The sequence below is a fragment of the Alexandromys fortis genome, unplaced genomic scaffold (genome assembly GCF_014885135.2).
Source record: "Alexandromys fortis isolate MF-2015 unplaced genomic scaffold, M_Fortis_MF-2015_v1.1 scaffold_34, whole genome shotgun sequence".
Classification (NCBI taxonomy): domain Eukaryota; kingdom Metazoa; phylum Chordata; class Mammalia; order Rodentia; family Cricetidae; genus Alexandromys; species Alexandromys fortis.
This window is the reverse complement of record NW_026067933.1, coordinates 4,439,441-4,463,889: the sequence shown is the minus strand read 5'-3', so window position 1 is coordinate 4,463,889 and position 24,449 is coordinate 4,439,441. Positions and strand designations below refer to the sequence as shown.

Here is a 24,449-nt window from a genome sequence, read left to right as displayed (position 1 = left end):
TATATATATGTCTTTCCTTGGGTGAACCACTGGCCCCTGGCATCCTCCTGTCCTCCTTTTCTTGTTTCTCCCTCATCCCTAGATTTCTCCTCCTATTTATTCTTTCTGTCTGCCAGCCCCACTTATTCCCTCTCCTGCCTAGCTACTGCCTGTTCAGTTTTTATTAGACCAATCAGGTGTTTTGGGCAGGCAAAGTAACACAACTTTACAGAGTTAAACAAATGCAACATAAAAGAATTCAACACATCTTTATATCATCAACTATTCCACAGAATAAAGGAATGTAACACATCTTAAACTAATATTCCACAGCAAAATTTTCCCTACTTCACCTCCAAGAAAATCCAGATTCAAGTTAATAGGACTCTAAAATCTTAGATTTACCTTTGCAATCTTGATACTGAATCATAATTCAAAAACTCTAGACTATACTTTGTCCTGGCATGGTCTAGTAATGCCTTTCTAGTATTGTCAGAACCCTCTGTCAAACTTCAGAACTCAGCCTATAACTTTATTTTCCAATCTTCCTTCTTTCTAAAGTCTCTCACAAGTTGTAAGTTTTCCAGAAATAAATCTTCATCATCCTTCTGAAAGCTTTCTTAAGGCCAGAAAGTTTTATCTCCTCCATCATGTTAGCCCTTATCCTAAGTAGATGCTTTTAAAACATGGCAAGTAAAAGTTATTTTTCATTATAATTATTCATAGATATTAGAATGTTATAATTCAAAATAAGTTAGGTATTATTAGATTCAATCCCCTTTTTTTAATAAGGGAAGAGAATGAGGTTCACAAACGAGGCATCAAATGATGGACAAGACAGGACTGAACTGAGAACTGTTTTCTTTCTGTCTCCGTTCTACTTCACATCCTACACTCATTCATTGGTGTTATGGAGTTTAATTATATGCCTTCCTCTCCAAGACACATTGACGTCCTAACCCCTGTACCTCAGAGTGTGACTTTATTTAAAAGTAGATTGACTAGCTAAGATGAGGGCACACTGGAGTCAGGTGGGCCCCTAATGTGATGTGAGCGAAGTCCTTAGAAGAACAGTGCTGTGGAAAGGTGAAGGTGTAGATGTCTCCGAAGCTTTGCACCCAAGAGCACCGCCATAATAGTGCAAGGATTCCTGGGGTTCAGGGACAATACGGCTGCAGGAACACTTTGATTTCAGGATCCAAAAGTTCTGGTGTCACTTTAGTACCATTTGCTTCTTGTTTGCTTTGGGACCAGTTCTTGACTGCACCCATTGTTGGCAGTGAATATCAATACTCCCCCCTCCATGCTACTGTCTTTCCTCAGTGAAATGAAATTTTAGAATCAGCCAAAACTTGTAGAAGCCAACCTGTCACTCCAAGGTGGATCTGCTTATCTGTAGGTAAAGCTCCAAATGCCACCTGATAAAATTTAAAGCACCGGATGCCACGATTAACACCATGTTGTAGCTGAGGACTTGGAGAATTGAGTTGAATAAGGGGCAGATGTAGCTAAGACTTTGGGCCTCAATTTGTTTGGTCCATTTGTTAGTTTATTGTCTTTCTCAACAAGGAGCATAAACTACTTATGTTCAAAGACTACTTAACTGTTTATCTCTACCTCTCCAGCACTAAGACAGCACCCGACCTGCAGTGAGCACTGTGTGAGCAAAGGAGTGGGTGAGGAATCTGAGGGTGGGTGGGGTCCAGCACTAAGGCAATGGAAGGAAATGGTAAGAACTCTTTTTGCTCTCCAAGGAGTCCTGGGTTTCCCCTTCCTGCACCAGTATCCCTTGTATGCCTCCATGCCATTTCTTGGACTTCCAAGCAATTTGCTCTTCAGAATTTGATCTGTGACTTATCATGACCTTTTTCTACCTTCACCTTTTATTTATTTATTTATTTATTTATTTATTTATGGCCTCATTGGGACCCTTAGTGTATGAACAACCTCATGCATCTCCCACATATACTTCTAAAGGGATACTACTGATGTAGGAGGCTGGGATCCAGGCTAAGTGCCTCCACATGCTTGTCTTTTACCCAAAGGACTAAAACTGAGGGGTCACACAGATTTGCCAAAATAGCTAAGATAGCTTTATTTAGAAACGAGTGATAGTACGGATTAGGGAGAGATAGACTGTCAAGGTTGGCCACAGGATCAAGACACTCTTAGGCAACAGTTCGCAACTTTCCTACTGCTGCAGCCCTTTAATACAGTTCCTCATATGACCCCGACCATAAAATTATTTTTATTGTTCCTTCAAACATGTTATTTTGCTACTGTTATGAATTGTAATGCAAATGTCTGATATGCAGATGATGTTAAGGGACCCCTGTGAAATGGACATTCAGCCTCCAAGGGGTTGCAACCCATAGATTTAGAACCTCTGCTCTAGGGCCTCATATCATAGTCCGGGGTCTCTTTTTATAGGGTTTAAAGGAAGGAGGAGAAGGTTACTAAGGGTCCCAATTTGGGTGGTTTTTTAACTTGATTGATATATTAAGTGATATATCCTCTTTTCCCTGCTGCAATCATCCCTTTCTATAATGCATTTGATTTTAATCATAGGCTCCCATACTTTATGCATAAGCCTATGATTATAAATAGGGATTTGCTTGAAAATTTCACTTGGAAGATACAGTTTGTCGTACTATTCTCTCAGAACCATTTCAGGCTAGATTGGCCTTTCCATTGTTCATACAAGACCTATTGAGAATATATTTGAAACCTTCTAGGCTTGGTAGTCCTCAAGGGCTGAAAAACATGTACTATTGTTCAGACAGGGGTGCATTGTAGTCTGGAATAGGGGGCTTTTGTTTGGAGAGGGGTATGTGCACACAGTCTGTACAGGTCAAAGGGTCAACTGGCCACGTGCATTATGACAAGAGGGTGGGGTGTGCATAACCAAAGCCACATGGAGTCTTGGGTTAGTTAGTACACAGAGTCAGGTTAGTTAGTAAGCTTCCCTATCTCACTTTCCCCACCTTTCTGGACCTCTATGTCACCTCTCTGTCAACAAATTTCTACCTTGAGCAGACTTCTTATCCTAAAAATTGAACTTTAACATACTTTTCCATAGTTTAGCTGGATTTGAATGAATGACCTTTAAATCTTGGCCCTGTCCATAGCAGGCCTTCAGCGATGTCAGCACACTGAGAGGTGTGCAGCCACCCCAGGGGTGAGTTGGGTTGCCTGATGAGCATGCAATACCTGTGGATTGATCTGAACTAACTGATTAGTGCCATTTTCAATTTTATAATGAAATATGCATGTGGTAAAAGCATTGCTCATGCTAATAGAATTTCAAACAAATTCAAACCTGAATATTTTAGACAGACTTTAATGAAGTCTTGATGAAGCTCATATTTAAACAGATTGTGCAAAATTTCCAAGATTTCATCATTTTATTCGTGGGGTTCTCTCCTGTCCTTTTAGGAGTGTGTCAGAACCAGTGGCCCAGTTCAGCTCTAAGCAGTGTTGTTTCTTGTACAAATGGAATTAAAAACCGAGAGAGAGATCCTTTGATGTGGCAACCAGGAGCTATGCTGAGAGGAAAATAGTGCCTTCTGCTCTCATCTTTGTGTCTGTCGCCTCTGGGGGGAAAGGAATGTTTTGGTTTCACTTTTCCCATTGGCTTCCTTTGGATATTTTTTTTTCCTAGGCAGGCAGCCTTGGTGAAAGGATAAGCTTATATTTTAATATAAGATTTATGTTTTCTGATATATACAATTCCGTAGTTGGAATCTGGCCAGGTAATTTTTACCCTGTGTACTTTATACATTCAGATACTTGTTGAAAATGTAAAACATAACTTTGACTTATTGAGGTTTAATAGACTATAATGATAAATTGTTTTGTGAGTCTGTTACATATGTATAAGGGTACCAATAATGAAAAACATACCTTTCAATGAAGTTCACGAAATCTTGTGGTGTCTATGATACAAACACTAGATGAACTTACTAATTATGAGTCAGGACTAATGAATTTGGTGACGCCTGGTGGGCCTGATCATAGGCCCTGAAATCTAGTCACCTTTCTATTACTCTTCCCCACCGGTTTTCTTAGCATGCAGTTCATCTGAACAGTGTGGGAAGGGAGAAGTTCAGCTGTGCATGGTCCAACTGGGGATGGGCACATCGGTCTCCAACAAAGCCCCCAGTGCCCAACATGGTAAATATCACCAATAGGAAGATCACAGATCTGCTCTGAAATACACTGCATCATTTGTTGGCTCTAGAGCCATAGGAAATTCTGTTACTTTAGAAGTCCCCCAGTCTGCTCCTCATAAGTGAAACTCTCTAAACTTACACGTGTGCCAATCAGTGTTTTTTTCAGTGTGACACTCACTAGAGACATCTGACAAGAGGGACCCTCAACTGAGGAATTGCTTCCATCAGACTGACTCGTGAGCATGTCAGTGTGGCTATTTTCTTGATTAATGATTGCTGTGGGCAAGCTCAGCCCACTGTGTGTGGTGTCACCCCTGAGAAGGTTGTGCTGGGTAGGATGAGAAAGCAGGCTGAGCAAGCCATGGGGAGCGGAGCGAACCAGTATGCAGAGTTCTTCTATGGTCTGTGCCTCACTTCCTGCCTTGACTTCCTTTAATGGTTATCTGTGGCCTGTCAGCCAAATCAACTATTATGTCTCCAACTTGGTTTTGGTCATGGTGTTTATCACAGTAACAGAAACAAAATAGGACAACATGTAAGGTGTGAATCAACTCATAGGCTTGAACACAGCAATTGTGGCCAGAATCTGCAGATCCAGAGCTGTGTAGACAAGATCGACTGGGGAGCATGGGGATGAAAAAGGGACAACAGAAAGAGTAGAGGAGGGGAGAATGGAGGGGAGAGGAAGAGAAAAGGGGAGGGGGAAGAGACCTTGAGGGAACTAGATAGTGATGGAGGAAGGACAGAGTTGAGAGCAAGGAAAGAGATTGAGAGAGCCATTATGGGGCTAGCAGGAACCTGACACTAGAGAAATTCCCAGGAATCCACAAGGATGATCACAGCTAAGGCCATAAGCAGTAGAGGAGAGGGCTCCCAAACTGGCCTTGCCCTGTAGTCAGATTGATGACTATCTTAAATGTAATCATAGAACCTTCATCCAGCAACTGATGAAAACAGAGATAGAGACCCACAGTGGAGCACTGGGCTGAGCTCCCAAAGTCCAGCTCAAGAGTGGGAGGAGTGAGAATATGAGCAAAGAGGACAAGACCATGATGGGTTCACCCACTGAAACAGTATACCTGAGCTAATGAGAACTCACCAACTCCAGCCATATAGGGAAGAAGTCAGCATGGGACCATATTTGACCCTCTGAATGTGGGTGGCAGATGTATGGCTGGGGCAGACTGAGGGGCCACTGGCAACGGCATTAGGTTTTTTTTCCCTACTGCTTGTACTTTGGAAACCCATTCTTTTTGGATGGATACTTTGCTCAGCCTAGATATAGTAGGGAGGGCCTTGGACTTTCCCCAAAGCAATGTGCCTTATCCGCTCTGAGGAGTGGATGGGGGGGGGGTAAGGAGAATGAGGAAAGGTAGAGGGAATGGGAGGAGGGGAATGGGAACTAGGAATGGTATGTAAAATGAAAAGTAGTTCATTTTCTTTTAAAAAATAAATTAAAAAATAAAAGAATATACTTTGAACTGGGCCTACACAAAGCACACTGTGTTAGAATACTTTATTTTGATGCTCATATACAGCCCATATTTTTATTCTCAGCCTTCCTTCCTTCCTTCCTTCCTTCCTTCCTTCCTTCCTTCCTTCCTTCCTTCCTTCCTTCCTTATATTTTGTGCAGGCAAACACTTAAAGTTGCTTGTCCTCTGGTAATGGCCTCTGTCACTTTCCCCTGTGACAGCTATATGCAGTTTAGTGCTTTCCTTATTGTGAAAACGTATCCCTATCTTACCCAAGAGCATAGGTTTGGTGGGGAAATACAAGCCTGTCTTTCTTTGTCAAAGCATGGGAGGAGTCACAGATGTAGCTTCTTCACCAGCCTTGACACTTGATTTTTCTGGACAAACCTTATAACCCATGGAACCCAGCTCACAGCTGTTGTTGACAAACTGAAACCGGAATCTGCTATTATGCCTGAGAGAAAATGGAGGTCATTTGGTCAATTCAGGATGCGGTGAGTCAGGTGATAGGAAAATCCTGAGGACAGTGAATAATCTATAGTAAGAAAAAAATGTTTACTTCCATAGCAGTGATGCTTCTGGCCATTGGTGCTTCTGTTTTGTAAGCATAGAAAAGCAGGTGTGTTGTTTAGATGGTGGTGGACACTCCTGGGAAAGACAAGAATAACCTGTGTCTAAAACCGGGCTTGCTGTGACCCTCACGATCCTCTCCAGGCAGAAGGGACAATACCTGGGGATGGATATCAGGAACTCAGTGCTGGGGTTGAGTGATCTCTCTCTCTCTCTCTCTCTCTCTCTCTCTCTCTCTCTCTCTCTCTCTCTCTCTCTCTCTCTCNCTCTCTCTCTCTCTCTCTCTCTCTCTCTCTCTCTCTCTCTCTCTCTCTCTCTCTCTCTCTCACACACACACACACACACACATACACACACACACAACACCACACACATACCTCACACACACACACCACACATACACACACACACACACACACACACACGAGTGAATTACCTAGTTTGGCCTAGAGATGGCAATGACCGTCTTAGTGTTATGATGGGATCAAATTAAGCACCAGCTGAGAGAGCTTCGAAAAACTTTGAGATTATAAAAGGCAGGGAAATCACATCTTTGTATCCCAATGGACAATGTCCTGTACATATTCTCATTGTGTTTGGCCCCTCTTGGGAAAACAATCCATAAAATGAACCATAAATGTTAGTATGGAAACACTCCTCCTCTCCTTCAAAAGTTGCCGTATAATGAGCTCCACAGAAGTCGAGTTACAAAGTTAGGCTTCGAAAGGCTGGTTGAAATCCAAATTTGTGTTACCACCACTGCATTTCCTCTGGATGTTTCTCTGCATCTTTAACAGCCAGACGGGAGTTTAATGCCATTCCTAGAGCTTCAGCAGCAAGCCTGGCTCGCCCCTAGTGGAAAAATGAGCAATAATTTAGCCAAAGTGCACAAAATGCTCCTGGAGAAAGAGAACAGGAAATTAACTTTTCTTTGGCAGTGCAGGAACTCTCTGACCTCGGCAAAGCATCAGCGAGAAAGGAGGCTTTGCCAACGGGGCCTGAGGCTTTCCTCCCCAGTCTCCCAGGGCAGGAGTGATTTCCCCTGCTTCCCCTCATTCCTTGCTTTATCGATATCTTCTAAAACTATCTTTATTTTTTTTCTGAGCAAACATTAACAATGCATCTGAAATTTCCCACAGTATAAGATAAATCAATTTGCCCAAGGATTTTAGAGCTATGTGAAGCAGACAGATTTGGGGTAGATTAGTTCTGTTTAAAAATGAGTAAGTGGGGAGTGGGAGGAGGAAGAACCAAGCTTACTCTTTCTCTTACAAGGAAGCATTAAGATAATATATATTCTTTGAAAGTTGATGGGGAAAGGAAATGTAGTGGAAATATATACTCTTTCAAATACAGAAATCCCAAGACTCTCGCCCATCTCTGATTTTAATTTTCTTTCTACATTCTTATTTTATTATTGTTTGTATGCTAGGTGTTTTGTCTGCATATGTGTATACAAGAATATCTTGATCTGAAGTTACAGACAGTTGTGAGCTGCCATATGGGTGCTGGGAATTGAACCCAGGTCCTCTGGAAAAGCAATCAGTGCTCTTAACTGCTGAGCCATCTCTCCATCCCCTCTTCATATAAAAATATTGGCCTCCTAAAAGGAAGCTTTGTAAAAATCTGTGATAACAAAGGAAGCATGCCCCATCGCACAATGGTGTTCACACAATCCTAAGCACGCGTGTTTGCAAAATCTGTCTGAAACATTTGCTGCAGTGTGACCAAATTCTATGCGGCCCAACATTAAAGCAAAATCTTTTAGCAAGCTTCTGAAGGAGGTCAGGGCAGAGACAGTGTTTACATCTATCTGGGCACATAACATGGCAGGTGAGTGGGCGAGTGGGAGGCGCCGTCAGTTTATGCTTTGTGTCCTGTATAGAATTTCCTATAGTGGCCAGCAGTCCTCCGGACTTGCTATTGGATTCCTGAATTCTGATAGCCTCACCAAAGTTTCACCTCCCCTCCCCATTCCCTCCTCCACTTAAAAGATCCCTACTTCCTGCTTGGTTGAGAAAATTAAAACAATCTGTCCTGCCGGAAGGGATGGTTTCTGCTGGACACTTTAACAAGCAAGCTCTGGGAAGCGGGCTTGTCTTTCTCACCAGCCAAAGAAAATAGCCAGAAGCTTCAGCAGAGCTTCCCACACAACCCGGGACCGCAGAGGAAGGAATTCCAAACTTTGATATCAGCCTGAATCGGTCGGTGTTATGTTCTAGGATCTTTATATTCTGACATTTATTGCCAAGGCTTGGTTCTGGGAGCAAGGAGCTGGAGTCTAATGCCTTGGCCTATGAGAGTGGGTCTGTAATTTGGACACTCAAAGTGTTTCTTGCAAAGAACAGCTACAGCGTCTGGTAGTTTGAGTAGCAAGGGTAAGGCTACAGGAGAGGGAAAGTGAGACTCAGATAGCCTAGACACACCCAGTACAGGATAAGATAAGGAGTCCAGAGAATGGACAGCCAAGTGGACGCTCAGAGGAAGAAAATAAAAAAACAGAACAAGTGTTAAGATATGTATCTATGCACTTAAGGGAAAACCACTAACTCCTTCCATGAGGGACCCGGTTCTTGAATACTAAGCATGGCCTCTCTCATTTTTCTTACCACTTTGGTTCCCGTATGGGTGAGATAAGGGCGTCTCTAGGTTTGCGGGTATGTGCATCTATTTTATAACCAACTCTGGTACTCGACAAGAACTGGAGCTGACCTCAGCTGCCCCGGAGAGACAGCAACACCTGCACAGAGTGTGTCTATTATGCGTCCTTATCCATCTGTGCAGCGCATGGAGCCATGGATTTTGGGAGAGAATCCAGATAACTGCCTATGAATGCTAAGGGGAAGGAGGGAAGTAGGAGTAGCCAGAGATGCAATAGGCCTGGGCTGGATCAGAGGTGATAAACATAGGCTAAGGAACCCATCCTTCTCTCTCTGGGGGTATAAATATGAGGACCGGGTAGACAGCAGACAGAAAGGTCTCTCAATCCCTAAGTCCCTATGAATTCTACACTCACATCCGGCAGGTGCTTCCTTAGGCTGGACTCTGCCCAGAGGGAACATGTGCGCTCTGCTGCCAGAAAGAGATTCCAGGCCGCCTGCCATGCGTTTTCTCACGGTGACCTACAACAGAGGTGACAGGCAGAGAGGCTAGCAGGCATAGGAGGACACTTGGGGGATATAAACCGGACCGGAGGTAGGGGCATAGGCAGCGTGTTTTTGTTGTTGGGAATGCAGGAGGAAGAGAAAGAAGACATGGACACGGAAATTGCGGCATTTGAGAACCTAGTAACGGAGACTGTGGGAAGGTCCGTAGACTGTCCAATAGTGACCATTGTTTCAAAGCCATAGGGCAAACGTAATATTCCATAAGTGGCTTTTGACATCCTGATGTGTGAATTTACCTACAGAAAATTATTACAATACTGAAAAATTAAAGCATATTGCCATACAATTAATGATGAATTGCCTATTTTTTGGTCTAGCCTTTAAATCTAAGAAATATGCTCATTAAGTATGTGTGATATTTAAAAAGTCGTATTTTAACTAACAATATTCTTAGTATGACCAGTTTTATAAATTAGAGACTAAAAATGTGATTCCATGATTATTTTTCAATGTTTTAGTATCACTGGTATGCAAACACCCCTTTTCTTATTCTGCTTGTAATCTGACAGAAGTTCTATGAATTCATATTCTCAAAACCTGAAGAGTTTTTATTGAGATTGTTTTCACTATTTCAAGAAGGTCTGTTTTCTACAACTTCTTCGTAAGATCTTCGTTTAATAAAGCTCTGCATTCGTGAAGGACTGTATATTTTTTGGAGGCTTCTGTAGGAAGAGTCCTTTGGTCCTTGAGTGGTATGAATGGAAAGGCGGGAGGTGACGAGCAGAGCCGAGGGCCTCAGCAGAGCCTGCAGAGAAGGTGGGGTCTTGGATGCAGAGGGAGACTTGCAACTCAGCAGTCCTTGGAGCGCTGTGGGAAAAGCCTCCGATCCGGAGCATCGGGCATCTGTGAGGATATCTGGCCACTACGTGGTGCTTAGGTACTGATACTGTGGTAAGGACCCCAGTGCTCCTTCGTTTCTGCTCCATTCACGTTGCAGGGCCTTGCTATTTTAAGGCCCAGGGGCTGAATTAACTCCTTGTTTAGGCACCAGGGCACTTGCTCTTATTTTATCACATTTCAAAAGAACAAGGTCTTTCCTTGTCCATGCCTTGTTATTTCACAAGGGTGGATTGTCAACTGCACATTTGCTGTATCGCGAACGGTGCCCTGTAAGAAGGGCTAACGCTAAGGGAGCTCCGAGGGCAAGAAGGATCTGCCAAGTTGTTTGGGCAGCTTTTATTCTGTAATAAGCTGCTGTGACCAGGGTTTAGGCTGCAAGGAAAACGACTTCCTATATTTGTTAAGTTCTATTGGGGTCCGGAGGAGCGGCACAGGGAAGGGACAGGGCGTAGAGGAAGGAAGAAGACTGCAGGAAGGTGGAGAGGCAAAAGTGGGATTCTCGGGAAAGGAATAGCTTCATTTGCTCCACAGTACAGAGAAGCTACCGAGAAGCCAAGTGCACTCTCCCTCCTGATCTCGTTTCATGACAGGCTTTTTTTTTTTTTTNGTTTTTTTTTTTTTTTTTTTTTTTTTTTTTTTTTTTTTTTTTTTTTTTCTAAAGCCGTCTTGAAGGAAGCTCTCTGACCAGTACCTCCCAGCTATTGCCGAGCTTCTATCCTCTCAGCTGGGGCTTTGTTATGTCTGCAGAGCTATAGTAAGCAGAAAACTGATGGCGCACAGCTGTGCACGGTGGGTGGCATCTCAGAGCAAGGAGCCCTGGTTTAGCCCGAGGAATACCTTCCGAAGGAGGCTGGAAACAGGCTTTCTGTTACTTCCAAAACACACACAGAGGGAAAGGGGGGAAAAAGAGAAGGGAGAGGGTTGATGGGATAGGTTCTTGTGTGTTGCCAGAAATGAGGGCCTTCTCAGTGGGACCAAAGATGGGATGGCGGGGACAGAGCAGGCCAGCAGTCACGGATGAACCCCCAGGGAAGGACTCTAGGAGAAGCTGCTACTCTTGTGTTCCTGTCTTCCTTTTGAGCTTCTCTTGTCTCCAAGATCCACACTGTATGCGAGCCTTACCCGGCGGGAGGAATGAGTGGACACAGGCATGCTGCCTCACACGGCACAACTGTGTACTTGCTGATTTGCAGGCTGAGAAGCTGTTGTGTTCGCTCATTTCCCCTTTCGTCTGGCAGCTCGCTCCTTCCTCTCCGTCCTGTGTTCTCTTCCTTTCCCTGTGTAGAGCAGTTGCACAGTGTGGCCCCCGGCAGCTCCAAAGGTTTGGGCAGAGTGGTCTGGGAAAGCTTCAGGCATTACCCGAAGACAGCGTACTTGATGATTGATAGATGTGAAATCTTTCCTGATAAGTGGGCATCACACCGTATTCTTTAGACGTTAGTATTTCAGACGTTCCCCGAGGACACGTACAACGTGCACCACTTTATCAACAAGTATTTGTGCAGATGGCTTGGTCCAGCTGTGTCTACTGTTCCCTGCCCTTTCCCCAGCTCTGTCCTTAACTCTAATTAGTGGGTTCCAACATGCTCGGCTATTTACTGAATGTCCTCAAAGGCATTTCCCGAATGGGGTTTGACCTTGCTGCTGCTGCCTCCCCCTGCCTCTACACGCCACGCCTGGCCCCACAAAGAAGAGCCAATAGCTCAGGCTCATAATTCTTTCCCAGGCTTCTCCTGTGGTCGGACGCCACCTCAGCGAAGGTCTCATTCTTCCCTTCTTGCTGAGTCATTCAGGTTACTGACCCGCCTGCATAGTTTTACAACTCCTTTTCCGTATGACGTGAGGGTATGACGTGAGGGAATCTTGTGACTTAGTTTGTCAAAGTCTGTCTGACCTTTTGGCCTCCTACCCTGACACTCTACTCCCCCAAAGCAGTAAAACAAAGAATATCTGTCCTTTGCCTTTCTCCTCATCTCCCCTTTTCATGCTGGGTCTTTAGTGGAAGGAATCAAAGTTCATCAAAGTCAGACCCGCCTATATAATTAGTGTGAGTTCTTCAATGTTATCATCTTGACTTTTCTCGGGCCTGGGTTTCCTGTTGGCTGCCGAACAAGCCCGTAGTGATACTGCATCACTCTTTTCTAAAATCTCACCATTTCCAGCTATTTCTTATCACTCATCTGATGGTATTTCGCTTCTTACAATAAAGAAGGACCATGGTACCAACCTTCAAGGGCCTTTCAGTTTCTTTTCTCATCTCTCTTCTGCTTTGAATAGTCGTCTCTGTCTACTTCCATGTGCCACACTTACAAGACAGCTGAGCAACAGTGCCACACCAGGGGTGCTTCTGGAGCCAGTCTTGGGCAGACCACATGTCTCCACTGGAAGTCATGTTGCTCAGCTCCATCAAATTCTTCCTGCTGAACACGCTCAGCAAGGCCTGGAGCTTCACTAGGCCTTTCACTGTTGCCTTCCCCAGAGTCCAGCACTATGCCTGCCATGCTTGAAAACTATCTACGAGCAAGCGAATGAAGGGCAAAAGAGAGCAAGGGAGAGCTAGAGTGAGAGATAGAGCGAGCAAGCGAGCGAGCAATCCCTGTTTCCTCAGCATCTTCTGTCTTGGCCTTGCCTGACTTTAGTGTGGTGAGAACGGCTTGCTCTTGTGTGTTCTCCATGGTGGGCTCTTAGTTCTGTGAAGGCAGAGGCCCTTTTGGTGTCCTGTGGGTTATTTGCCCCTATACGGTAAGCCACTTTGTTTCAACAAGCTCCCCACCTGCTTTACTATCCTAAAAGCAATGAAGCCAGCTGACTTTATACTGAACACTTGAGCCAAAATAACTCCACGATACAATTTAGGAATATAATCAAAAGATTCTTTGTTCTGAAAAATGTGGCCATCCAGTGACCAGCATGAGATTCCCTTGTATCTGCTGCATGATAGAGTCATTGACATTTCATTTAATAGGTGACACTCTTAAACCTTGTTTATTTATTGTTAATACACACACACACACATATGATGGAAGACATGAAAATGCTACTGTGTGTGTGTGTGTGTGTGTGAGTAGGTCAGAGGACAACTCTGAGGGTCAGTTCTCTCCTTCCATGGCTTCCGAAGATCAAACTGAGGTTTTCAGGGCTGTTCATCTAGTGCTACTACCACTGAGTCATCTTTGGTCAGGAGACACTCTGAGGAGGCTTTCCCAGCAAGCCCAGGAAACCTACTGGGTTCTTATTATCTTGTAATTAGATTTTTAAGTAAAAATATGTTTGATATGTGTCCTGAAAAAAGTCCCTTCCATTTTATTACCTACATTCTCTTAAATAAGTGTACATTTCCCCAAGGGGAAGAGGAATCTATTTTATTCTTATAGTGGAAATATTAGAGCATAATTCACTATGATAGAAATCTGTGATATTTTTCAAATGCCAGAAGTCGGGACTAAAAAGGCAATTTAACTTTTAGTCATCTATGACATGCATCCAAAGCCTTTGATATGATTTGTACTTGAGCATCAAAAGTTCTCATAAATATATAGTTACTTCAATAAATCCACCAAAAAGTCTTTTTGTCATGTGGGAAAAAAAGCAAGTTTTATTTTCTGGTCCTACAATATTTTAAAGAGCTGTATTTCTTGGGTTTGTGTAAATCCTTATAAGGAATTTGAAGGTTACTGAGAAATATCATCCAGGAAGGGTGATTCCTTTACTCCGTATTTTACTGTAAATTGATTATGGTTTTCACATACAAACTCATTTTTGCCATTATTGCTATAATACAAAATCCTAATAGAACATGTTTCTTGATATAAATTTTAACTACTTTCCATTGCCAAGATATTAAAGTAAAAGATGTTTATGTGCATCCATTCAAAACATATTTGTAATTGCATCTTGTGTGCCCAACATTTCCTTAGGCTGGGAAAACAAAAGGGAACTCATCAGATGCAAACCTATTTCTCTGCTTATGTAGAGAAGCAGGTAATGAACATAGTGATTAAACAGACAAACAAATACTACATGTGTGTTGGAGATGATGACCCTTTGCACTCTATGGCAGAACCCACTCCTATTGTTTTGCTAAGTGACCATTGCATCAAACTATTTCCTAAACATTTATCCTTATAGCTATAGGCGAATGCAGCCCTCAACCCTCATCAGAGACACCATGTATTGCAATAAGAAGTGTCTCACAAGTAGTCCAAGCACAGAAAACAAAGGACTTTGGTGTGCTCAGCCCCAAACAGGGTAGTTATATCATTTCCTCCTAGACTACATTGCAGAAGAGGGTCTGGAAAGATTGTAAGAGCCTGGGGTCAGGGGGATACTCATGCAAAATAAGATCTTCTGGACACAAACAAGGCTGATACATTCATGCACCACCACCAGCCGTGCCTGACTGAACAAGGTCAAGTGTGGATGGCAGAGGGTCTTGTGTAGACAGACTCATCCCTGCCTGAGAGAACTACTGGGGGGAAAGTCGAAGGGTGTGGCCTTCAGTAGACTACCCGTGCTCGGCAGGGTAGCTCTGAACCCGTAGATACGAGGAGAGTTAATTCTACTCTCAGGGTAATAAAGAAAAAGAGAAGAAAGGAAGACATGAAGTTGTGAGGAGGATGTGGGGGAAGTCTGGCAAAGGGGCGGGTATGATCAAAACAGATCGTGTATGTGTATGAAAATTTCAAGGAAAAGATAAAATAAATTCAAACAGCATCAAAAGGAATAAAAGAATGAAGAGAGGAAGGGAGAAAGGAAGGAAAGAAGAAGTTACTTACAGAAAAGAAACACCGAAGGTGGAGACAGTGAGGGGAGGCTCTGCTCCTCCCGTTTTAATAGTGCATACTTGTTCTCAAACACCAGTGTGCAGGGGCTGGACAGTGGTAGTTAAGAGTACATGCTAGTCTTGGAGAAGACCTAGGTTTAGTTCCAGGCACCCACATGGCAGCTCAAAACCACAGTTCCAGGGGATTTAATGTCCTTTACTGTCATTCACAGACACCAGATATACATGTGGTACACACACATATAGAGAGAAAAACATATAAATATAAAAAATGTCCATATATCATAACAGTTGTGTGGGTGACCAGCCACTCTTTGATTGGATTTAAGGCCTAATCCTTGAGATAGAACTTGGGCCACTTGCTTGGATAGGCAAGAGCCTAAGAATGGATAGACCATGGACCTGTAAGAAAATCAAATGGTATTCTGCTAAAGGAACATGGCAGTAAAATTATTCCTAATAAGATTATGACATATCCTTAGTTCAGAGTCTTGCTCAAGCCATCATCAGAGAAGAAGCTTCTTCTTGCAGTAGATGGGAACTAACACAGGGACCCACAGCCAGACAATGTGCAGAAAGTGAGAGATTTTGAACATTCTGTCTTAAGTGGGACATCTTCATCCAAATCCTTCCCTCAGGGCTCAGGAAACTTTGTAGAAAAGGAGGTTAAAAAAAAATTGTAAGAAGCCGGGCGGCGGCGGCGCACACCTTTAATCCCAGCACTCAGGAGGCAGAGGCAGGCGGATCTCTGTGAGTTCGAGGCCAGCCTGGTCTACAAGAGCTAGTTCCAGGACAGGAACCAAAAGCTACAGAGAAACTCTATCTCGAAAAATCAAAAAAAAAAAAAAATTGTAAGAGCCAGGGGCAGGGGGGATGGATCACTACAGGGAGACAATGCCCTTCAGGCCCAACAGGACTATTGCACCTATGAAGTCTGCAGCAACAAAAACAGGGTCTGCACAGGTTCAAAATAGAGTAAGTACCAGCACAGACAGGAAGAAGTGGACCTGGGCTCCTACCCCAACCAAGAAGCTAGCTGCAGTTGGCATTGGCTTGCAAAGGAAAACTTAGTTTTCTCCATTGGAGTCTTAATGCATATATAAACACATGTAGTAGAAAGTCAACACAGAGCTAACTCGGTGCTGTTTGTGTAGACTTTCTGTCTCATCTTTTTTTTGTTTGGACATTTTTGGATTTTTGCATCTATATTATGATTTCTGACTTTAAATTTTTATGTGTTTTGCTTGCCTATCTGTGTTTCTTTATCTTTTTCCTGGTTTTTTTTGGGGGGGGGGATTTTGCTTGTTTGGTTTTCTCTTTATTTTCTAAAGAAATGGAAAAAAAGCGTGGATTTTGGTGGGTGGGGAGGTGGGGGGACCTGGGAGGAGTTGGGGAAAGGGAATCCGTAATCAGAATACATGCTATGAAAAAATTCAATAAAAAAGAAAAAAAGGTATGTAATAATTTAATAAAAGTAGGCTTCTATTTGAATAAAAAAGATAATGATTCTTATAAAGAAAACAAAGCAAGGATATAGATATATAGTTATTATTAGAACACTTTTAATGACAGAGACCAAACCTAATCAATTTACAGAACTCCTAATATAAAAGAACAGCTACAATACAATAACTGAAATTTATGTATGTTATAGCATCATTTAGCATCAGAACATCTTGTTATTGGACATGTTCATATCAAAACCTCATTTTCCTTCCAATACAAGCTCTAGAGGTGGGATTTGTTCTTTCAGCAATACATACAACCTTGCACGTGGACAGATTAAAAATCTTGGCCCGGAATGTAAAGCAAGGAAATAGCAGAGCTGGAATTCAAGTTCATGTTTTTGATGACCAATCTACCTCTCCGTCTGCTCTCCATGGCTCCATCAGACACTCCCAGGACGTTATTACAATGTCCTACCTTCGCTTCACCTAAGCTGGTATAAAGATTTCAGATTTTGAAGTCTTTCCAGCAAAAATAATGTGCTCTTCTATAAAAAGGCTCTCAGGTAGTCTAGCAAAGTGATTGCTGAGGAAGAACTTGGCAAATCTCTCAATAAGAAAGGAAGGCAGATAATTCTGGTCAGCAGGGTTATAAGCCTGAAGGTAAGCTGTAGCGGAGAAGAGACTCAATGCATGACTCCACTGAAGACTCAAAGACGACTCGGAAACTGAAGATGTAATCACAAGCGCTTATTTCCCAAAGTGCTGCTCCCCACATTTAGAATCCTGCATTTGTTGGTGCGGTTGACTAACTGTCCGCACAGTTTCTGTTTCACTGACGTAGTGTGTGCACCTGTCATTGGACTAGCTCAAACAGTCCCTGCCCTTTGGTATTGGGCCACTCTGCTGATACAGTGGGTTATAAATATTACAGGGACAAGAGCAGTTTATACCACAGGATACTGCAACAGTTTTACTGACGATTTCATTTCCTCTATTTGCTAGAGTCTCAGAAGTGAATTAAAATTTTAGCTCAAGTTATCGGGGCTTTAATAAAACACAGCCAGCACTTCTACATTATTTAAAATGTGTGCAGTACTAAGACATGCTGGAGGAAGCTGTACTGCTTTTGATTCAGCTGATGTTAGGTCAGTGAGAAAGAGGAGTGGTAGCTTTCAAAATGCACACGATTAAAGAGATGAAGCTACTCTCTGCTCGTGTCCGAGCTGCTGTCCTTGAGCAGGCTGAAGGAGAGAGAAGCATCCTGTGGTTAGAAAACGCACAGTGAAAGGAGGGACATTCTGGGTCCTTGTATTTCGCTGAGTGTCACTGATATATTTGGAAGCATCTGTCTTCCCCTTTCACCCAGACGCCTGTTTGTTTACTTTGGCCTGGCAAAGGCCACGCTTTCCCTACAATCCCACGCCTATCAAATGAAACAGCCCATGGTCAGGTCCAGACACTGCTTGTAAGTTTGCCGCTCAATTACGTTTTCTCAGGAATCATGTCAGTTTGCAGATGAGTTCTTAGAGTTTGAATAGTGTGCCGGTTAATTTTTGTCAGCCCGACACGAACTAGAGTTATTTGGGAAGAGGTAAATTTGAGTGAGACGATGCCTCCATCAGACTGGCCTGTAAACAAGTCTGTGGGGATCATTTTCTTGATTAATGGTTGAAGTGAAGAGCTCAGCCCGCTGTGGGCACTGCAACCCCAGTCAGGTGGTTCAGTAAGCAGTGTTTCCTCATGGTCTCAGTTGCAGTTACTGCTTCTAGGTTCCTGCCTTGAGTGATGGATTGTTGTCTGTGATCCAAATAAATACTTTCTTCCCCAAGAAGTTTTGGTTTTGGTCAGTGTTTGTTGGACAGTAATAGTAAGCAAACTATGACATAATTTCTTCCTCCATAAACTACAATATTCCTTAGCATGGAGGAATCATTGCTTCAGTGTGCTTTTCCCAAAGTACCATGCACAGAAGGTGATTGTGTTCTGTTGCTCCCAGCTACACTTACCACGCTTGTATGTGGCACACATAGCTCAAACTCAGAACATTTTCTTGGCTCCTTGCCCTTTATGATGCATTATTATTTTAAAGATGCAGACATAGTACCTGCTAAGGGAAAAGCACTGCTGTAAGTATTTTTCAAGTCTTAACTCTTTCACCTTAGTAGCACTCTTAGAAGAAAGATGCTGTCAAGGATCATATAGTTAGTGCTAGAAAGAGTAAGTGACAAGTTTGTATTCTGCACTTCACTAGGCATGGTCTATACATTTGCAGACAGCAAGAGTTTGCAGCTAAATTGTCCCATCTCTTTCTTCTCTTCCCTCTACCATCTTAACCCCGCTTACTCCTTCCCTGGTCTTTATTTCCTTCTTTCTCTTCTTGGGCCCTTTTCACTGCATACTTTGACTAATCTTAAACTCCTAATCATCCTGCCTCAACCTCAAGTGCTGTGATTTGGGTATATGTCATCAGGCCCAGCTAAGTATATTTCTCCTCTTTATATATATATCTTTAAAGATTTTGATTCTGCACTACAGTTCATTAATTTGCGTACCCTCCCTTGTTTAGTAAATGGAAACCAACAAGGTGATCGTGGCCCAGAAAGAACTGACATGGGGGAGAGATGTAAAATCCTCTCATAAATACTGATTTACAGGATAGTTTTATGTCAATTTGATACAAATGATCATCGGAGAGGAGGAATCCTCAACTGAGAAATGCCTCCCAGAAGACTGGGCTGTAAGCATGCCCATAGGACATTTTCTTAATTAGTGATTGATGTGTGTGGCTTAACCCCTTGGGCTTGTCCTGGGTTCTGGAAGAAAGCAAACTGAGCCCCTCCAGAGCCTCTGCATCAGCTTCTGGCTCCAGGTTCCTTCCTTATTAAAGTTCTTGTTCTGACTTCTGTTGATGATGGAAGAATAAGCCAAATAAAGCCGCTTGCTCACCATATTTCTTTGATCAAGGTGTTTCATCACATCGATAAAAATCATAAATAAGACCATAAATAAGACACTGGTAAAGATATGTATCACAATTAAAAATTTCCAAGATAGATAGTGATTGAATATTTTGGGATGTTTTGGAGTTTGATGATAAATAAGATGCTAAAGACTTTATAGGCAGAAGGTCTCTGTATGGTATAGAGAGAGAATGAGTGGTGTAAAAAGAGCAAGATGGAAGTCAGGTCTGGAAAGAACTGGGCTATGTGGCCAGCGATGGAAGGCAGCTTCTCACAGTCTTGTGGCGCTTGGCAAAGATGTCGATTTGGGGACTGGAGAGACGTCTCAGCGGTTAACAGTGACTGCTGCTCTTCCAGAAGACAGGAGTTTGGGTCTCAGCACTCATGTCAGGTGGCTCCCAGCCCCCGAGTATCCAGCTGCTGGAGACCAGATACTCTTTCTGGGCCTCCCCAGGCACTACACATAACTACACATAGCCACACATATAATACACAAAATCCAAGAGAAAATCTTTTGAAAACAGAAGTGAAGTCAACCTAATCAGTTAATGGAAATAGTGTTTAAAAAATTAAATACTGAAAACCATGGGCATCTTATGCTTCCGGCCCACTAAGTGGACAAGCTCCTGGAGAGCTGACATTCAAAGTGATTTCCCCTCCTTTCCAGCACCCTGCGGTCGCCTCCTCTTCTTTGGCCTCTTATATCTCTTGCATGACTATTGGCCAGTCTCATCACCTCCAACAATAAACCAAAAATAATCAGTGTCTGCCATTAAGGTATTACAAACAAATTTAATTTTCTGCCACTTGCTTTGGTGTGTATTCAAAACCTCCCTTTATTCGTGGGATAACCTAAGCACTGTAGTGAGAAAAAAAGAATATGTATCTGGGGTAACGATAAGCTGCTATGGGAAGAACCCTGAATTATTAAATCTCAGCAACCCTTGTTGGCTCACGCTTAAGACTCTTCCTGGCTCATGAAGATGCCTTCAAGCTTTAATCTATTGTAACTGAGAAAAACAATAGAGCAGTGGTCTTTTTTTTTTTTTTTTTTTTTTTTTTTTTTTTTTTTTTTTTTTTTTTTTTCTCTGTGGTTCTGCAACAAGTCACCAGACAAAATCAACTTATTTAGGCTGGTCGTTTTGGGGGTAGGGTCCATCACTGTTGGGAAGGCATGGCAGCAGGGGCATGAAATAGGGAGTGGTGTTGTGTATAGCGACAGGACACAGAGAGAAATGGATGCTAACCCTCAGCTTGCTCTCTCATACACAGTTCCAAAGTCACAGCCATTAGAATGATGCTGACAGCCCCAGGGTGAGGCTTCCCACCTCAGCTAAGCCAGTTTAGCAGCACCCTTGCATACGTGCCCAGAGGTTTGAGTACCGTGTGATTCTAGATTCTGTCCAGTTGGCAATCAGTATTCACCATCACAGACAATGCTAGAAGCCTTTCAGCTCTGAGTCCAGGTCCTATATCATGTTTGCCTAAATCTGATGAAAAGGTAGCATGGTTGGGACTCCTTTGATGATAGTCATTACTGTTAACTTATGTTTACATCTGTCTTGTCTTTCTAGGCAGCCGTTCCCCTGAAAGAGCTCTGTGTTTTTAAACATTCGTCTTTCCACATCAGTGAGAGTTACTCAGTTGACCTTCAGCGCTTGCCTGAGGTTGTCGTCATTCTTGTCAGCGAATAGAGAGTTGCCGTGTTTCATTCCTAGAGGAAATGGGAAGGATAACTTTCAGAATGGCCTTGGTGTGCCATGATGATGCCCATCAGTGAGAATGTGCTACGTTTTCACATTGGATTTTTGTGCCTTCTTTCTTTCCTTAGATTGAAGAGTCGATAGAAACATACTTTGGCCATCACAGCAGAAGGGCCATCCTCTTCAGGCCTCCTTCGTACAGTGGAGCCGAGCTTCAGACCCTCCAGTACCTCCTCCATCAGCATGGCTACAGTGTTGTCACTGTTGAAGAAAGACTTGGTGCTGGCCTAGGTCTGGAGCTGCTGGACCAAGGTCAGAATAATAAGTAGCTCTTTGAGTTACTTGACATATGAACATGTTCTAGATCATGCTGCTAATTGTCTCCCTCTAAAACCATTTCACAATACAAGGTTTTATCCATGGCCAAACATCTCATAGCATATACATGTAGCGTCTTTGTTTCTTTTTATTACCTTCTCTCAATTTCCTTTAGTGAGATCTCTTTATTATTGAAATTATTCTGTTTGTATTTCGGTAGCATTTTGGAGTCACATAGTTCATATTTAAATGCTACATTAAAAATGTTTATGTTTATGTGTGTGAATACATATTCTGCCTAGCACCGAACGGTTCCATATTTTAAGAAAATTGCTACTTCATTTGATGGCAAGTAGAATGTGCTAGAAATTGTTTTGCCAAGCCATTCGAAATGGGATTCACAGATGTTCTAAATATGAACATAAGGACATTTATTATACATGCCATTAGTGATCAAGTATTTTCATTTCTATCATTTGAAGAGAAAAATAGGCGATAGGTTGTGAAATAAATTATTTGAAAGAAAGCTGAGTACATGATGAAAGGTTGAGAGACCAAAATGAGTAGCAGCTACTACCTCTCCATCAGCTGAACACAGGACAGGTCCCGCGCTACACTCTGTATTCTCGACCTTATTCATAGTCTCTGTCACAGCCTGACTAAAATTAAGAAACATAAATTCTCTTCACATTCCAAGAAAGGAAACTGAGTCTTTGTGGGAAGAAATACCCACAGTGCTGTGAGGGAAGGATGAAAGGGAGGTCTGAAGTCCCCCTCTCATTTCCTGTGTTCTTCTTCATTGTCCCTGTTCTGCCTTAGTCTCTTGGGGTTTGTTATCCTGCAGTGAACTCGTGGGAGAGACAACAATGCAGACTATGCAGTCAGCATAAGCTGCCTAAGTCATGTCATCTTTTTTAAGACTGCACAGTAGAGCCATCCCTCAGTACCCATAGAGGGCTGGCTCCAGGACTCCCTGCAGATACCCAAGTCCCATTTATGAAATAGTGTAGTCTTTACAAATACCCCACACACATATATTTTGAATAATTTCTAGATAATTTAAAATATCTAGTACAACACAAATATAGCCCACATCATTATTATGCATAGGGTATTATTCAGGGAATAATGACAATAAAAAACTCTTCACTTTCAATGCACATGTAAAAACTAAATTATTTGCCAAGGTAGAATTTGAGAAAGTGGGACCCAAAATATGGATAGGTTGTATGTGCATCTATTTTCTTTTCTTTTCTTTTCCATAAGAAAGGGAAAAGAAACAATTTAGTTAACTGCTTTTTCTCAATGGTGGTTTTCTTTGGGACGGAATAGTCAGGCTCTGGGGCCCCAATGTAGTGAGGTGTCCTTTTGCTGGCTGTGTGGGTGAAAAAAATTGCAAAGATGTTTCTGAGAAGGGTAGATGATGCTTGGACTCGATCACCCTTCATACTTGTGGTGAAACGCTTGGGAAATAGAATCCATGACAGTCATTTGACAAGAAGGAAGACAATCTTAAGGTACTTAGAGTATTGTTAGTAAGACAGACCTCTGTGGATACAGCATCCTGGTCTCTGTCCTGTAGGAATAATTAGAGGTCTAAACCAGTGGACCTCTGCCTGCATAGAAGAAAAACATAAAGGGATGTGTAAGCCCTGGAATGTCAATAAGAACTGAGAACAAAGATGGTGAATGTTTTTGAGCTTTGTTGGGTTTGGTTCTATGACGAGGGGAAAAGCTAAAGTTGTGGAGCATTTGGCATTGGTATCATCAGAACCTCATTAGAATAGGAGTTGGCTAAAGGAAATATAAAAAATGCTTAGCTTAGCTTCTCTCTCATCCCACACTGAGTGTAGTGATTGCATTGCCTGCTCGCTGTGTGTCCAGCATTCCCAACATCAAGCCAAGTCTTCCTCATGACTGCTACTGTGGTCTAAACTCCCCATACCCCACTACGTCTCGATGATGCCCCTGACTTAAGTGTGGATACAGTGTGGAGTATCTGTGCATTTCACCTTCAATTCAACTTTCATTTTCTCCAGCTGCAAAACAGATGGATTGCGTCACCTCTTCCTCTTGGTGTCTGTGGGCCAGTCTGACATAGAAGAGGGAGGATTACTTTGCGGCTTCCAAGTCGTACGAAAGTGCAAAGGCTGCTTGAAGCAATAGAATCTGGCAGCCGGAGGAGCTGCCGGGCCCATGGACCAGAGATAACTGTGTAGTGTCGCTAGCATTTGTCACGTAGCTGATGATTCAGCTCCCTTTCCAGCACCCCCCCACCCCCAGCTTTGAAAACATCTTCCCAGCTCAATTTAGCATTCTCTTCCTCAGTTACCTATTGCCTCCAGCAATAGGAGCAATTTCACAAGCAGGAGAGTTGATTTTTAATTTTTTTGTTGTTGTTGTTGTGGAGCACTGTGGAGAGAATGCCTGCAGTAAAACAGCCCTCTGATTCTAATCTGACATATATTATATATGGAATTAAAAAAGCAATGGCAGCTTATTCTATACGACCACCAATTTAGCCTATAAGCTGTGTTTGAATTGTGCATGCTACGGACATGCTTTTCAGAGTGGGATTCTCATAGCTCCTTGGCTGGCACCTGGTTTACTCCCTCATGACTTTTCCTCGTGTGCATCGGCAGAGGAGAGAAGGAAGCCACGTGGATGGCTGTGAACTTAGGTCCCCAGGCTGAGCAGCTCGCAAATGGAAACAGCTCAGGAGGACCTGGAGTCCTGTCCCGCGCGCCTTTTATTTTCCCATTGCACTTTCTTCCTGGTTCTAACTTGCGAACTGAAACGGTGACATTAGAGCCACAGTAGATGCCGCCACCAGTGCTGCAGAGGGCACTGGGGCAGGGCTGATGTGTTGATAAAATGCATTCGTGGACAAAGCAAAGTAAGTATGAGATCTATTTTCCTTTCTTTAAAAAAAACCCAAACTGTTATTTTTACCTGCTCTCCTCTCTTGTCCTGACTTCACCCAAATCACTCTGCTGACTTCTCTGTCTGTGCTATTTCCAGCTTAGAGCCATTTTT

The 24,449-nt window shown here is 42.8% G+C and overlaps 1 protein-coding gene across 2 annotated transcripts in view; it reads left to right on the top strand.

Annotated features, from left to right (window-relative positions):
• Cped1 (cadherin like and PC-esterase domain containing 1) overlaps positions 1 to 24,449 on the top strand; it is a 295,142-nt gene that overhangs the window by 7,736 nt on the left and 262,957 nt on the right. For both annotated transcript variants that reach the window (XM_050145850.1, XM_050145851.1), the window contains one exon: positions 21,224 to 21,407. In XM_050145850.1, the coding sequence (XP_050001807.1) occupies positions 21,224 to 21,407 (184 nt within the window). The remainder of the gene's footprint in view (positions 1 to 21,223; positions 21,408 to 24,449) is intronic.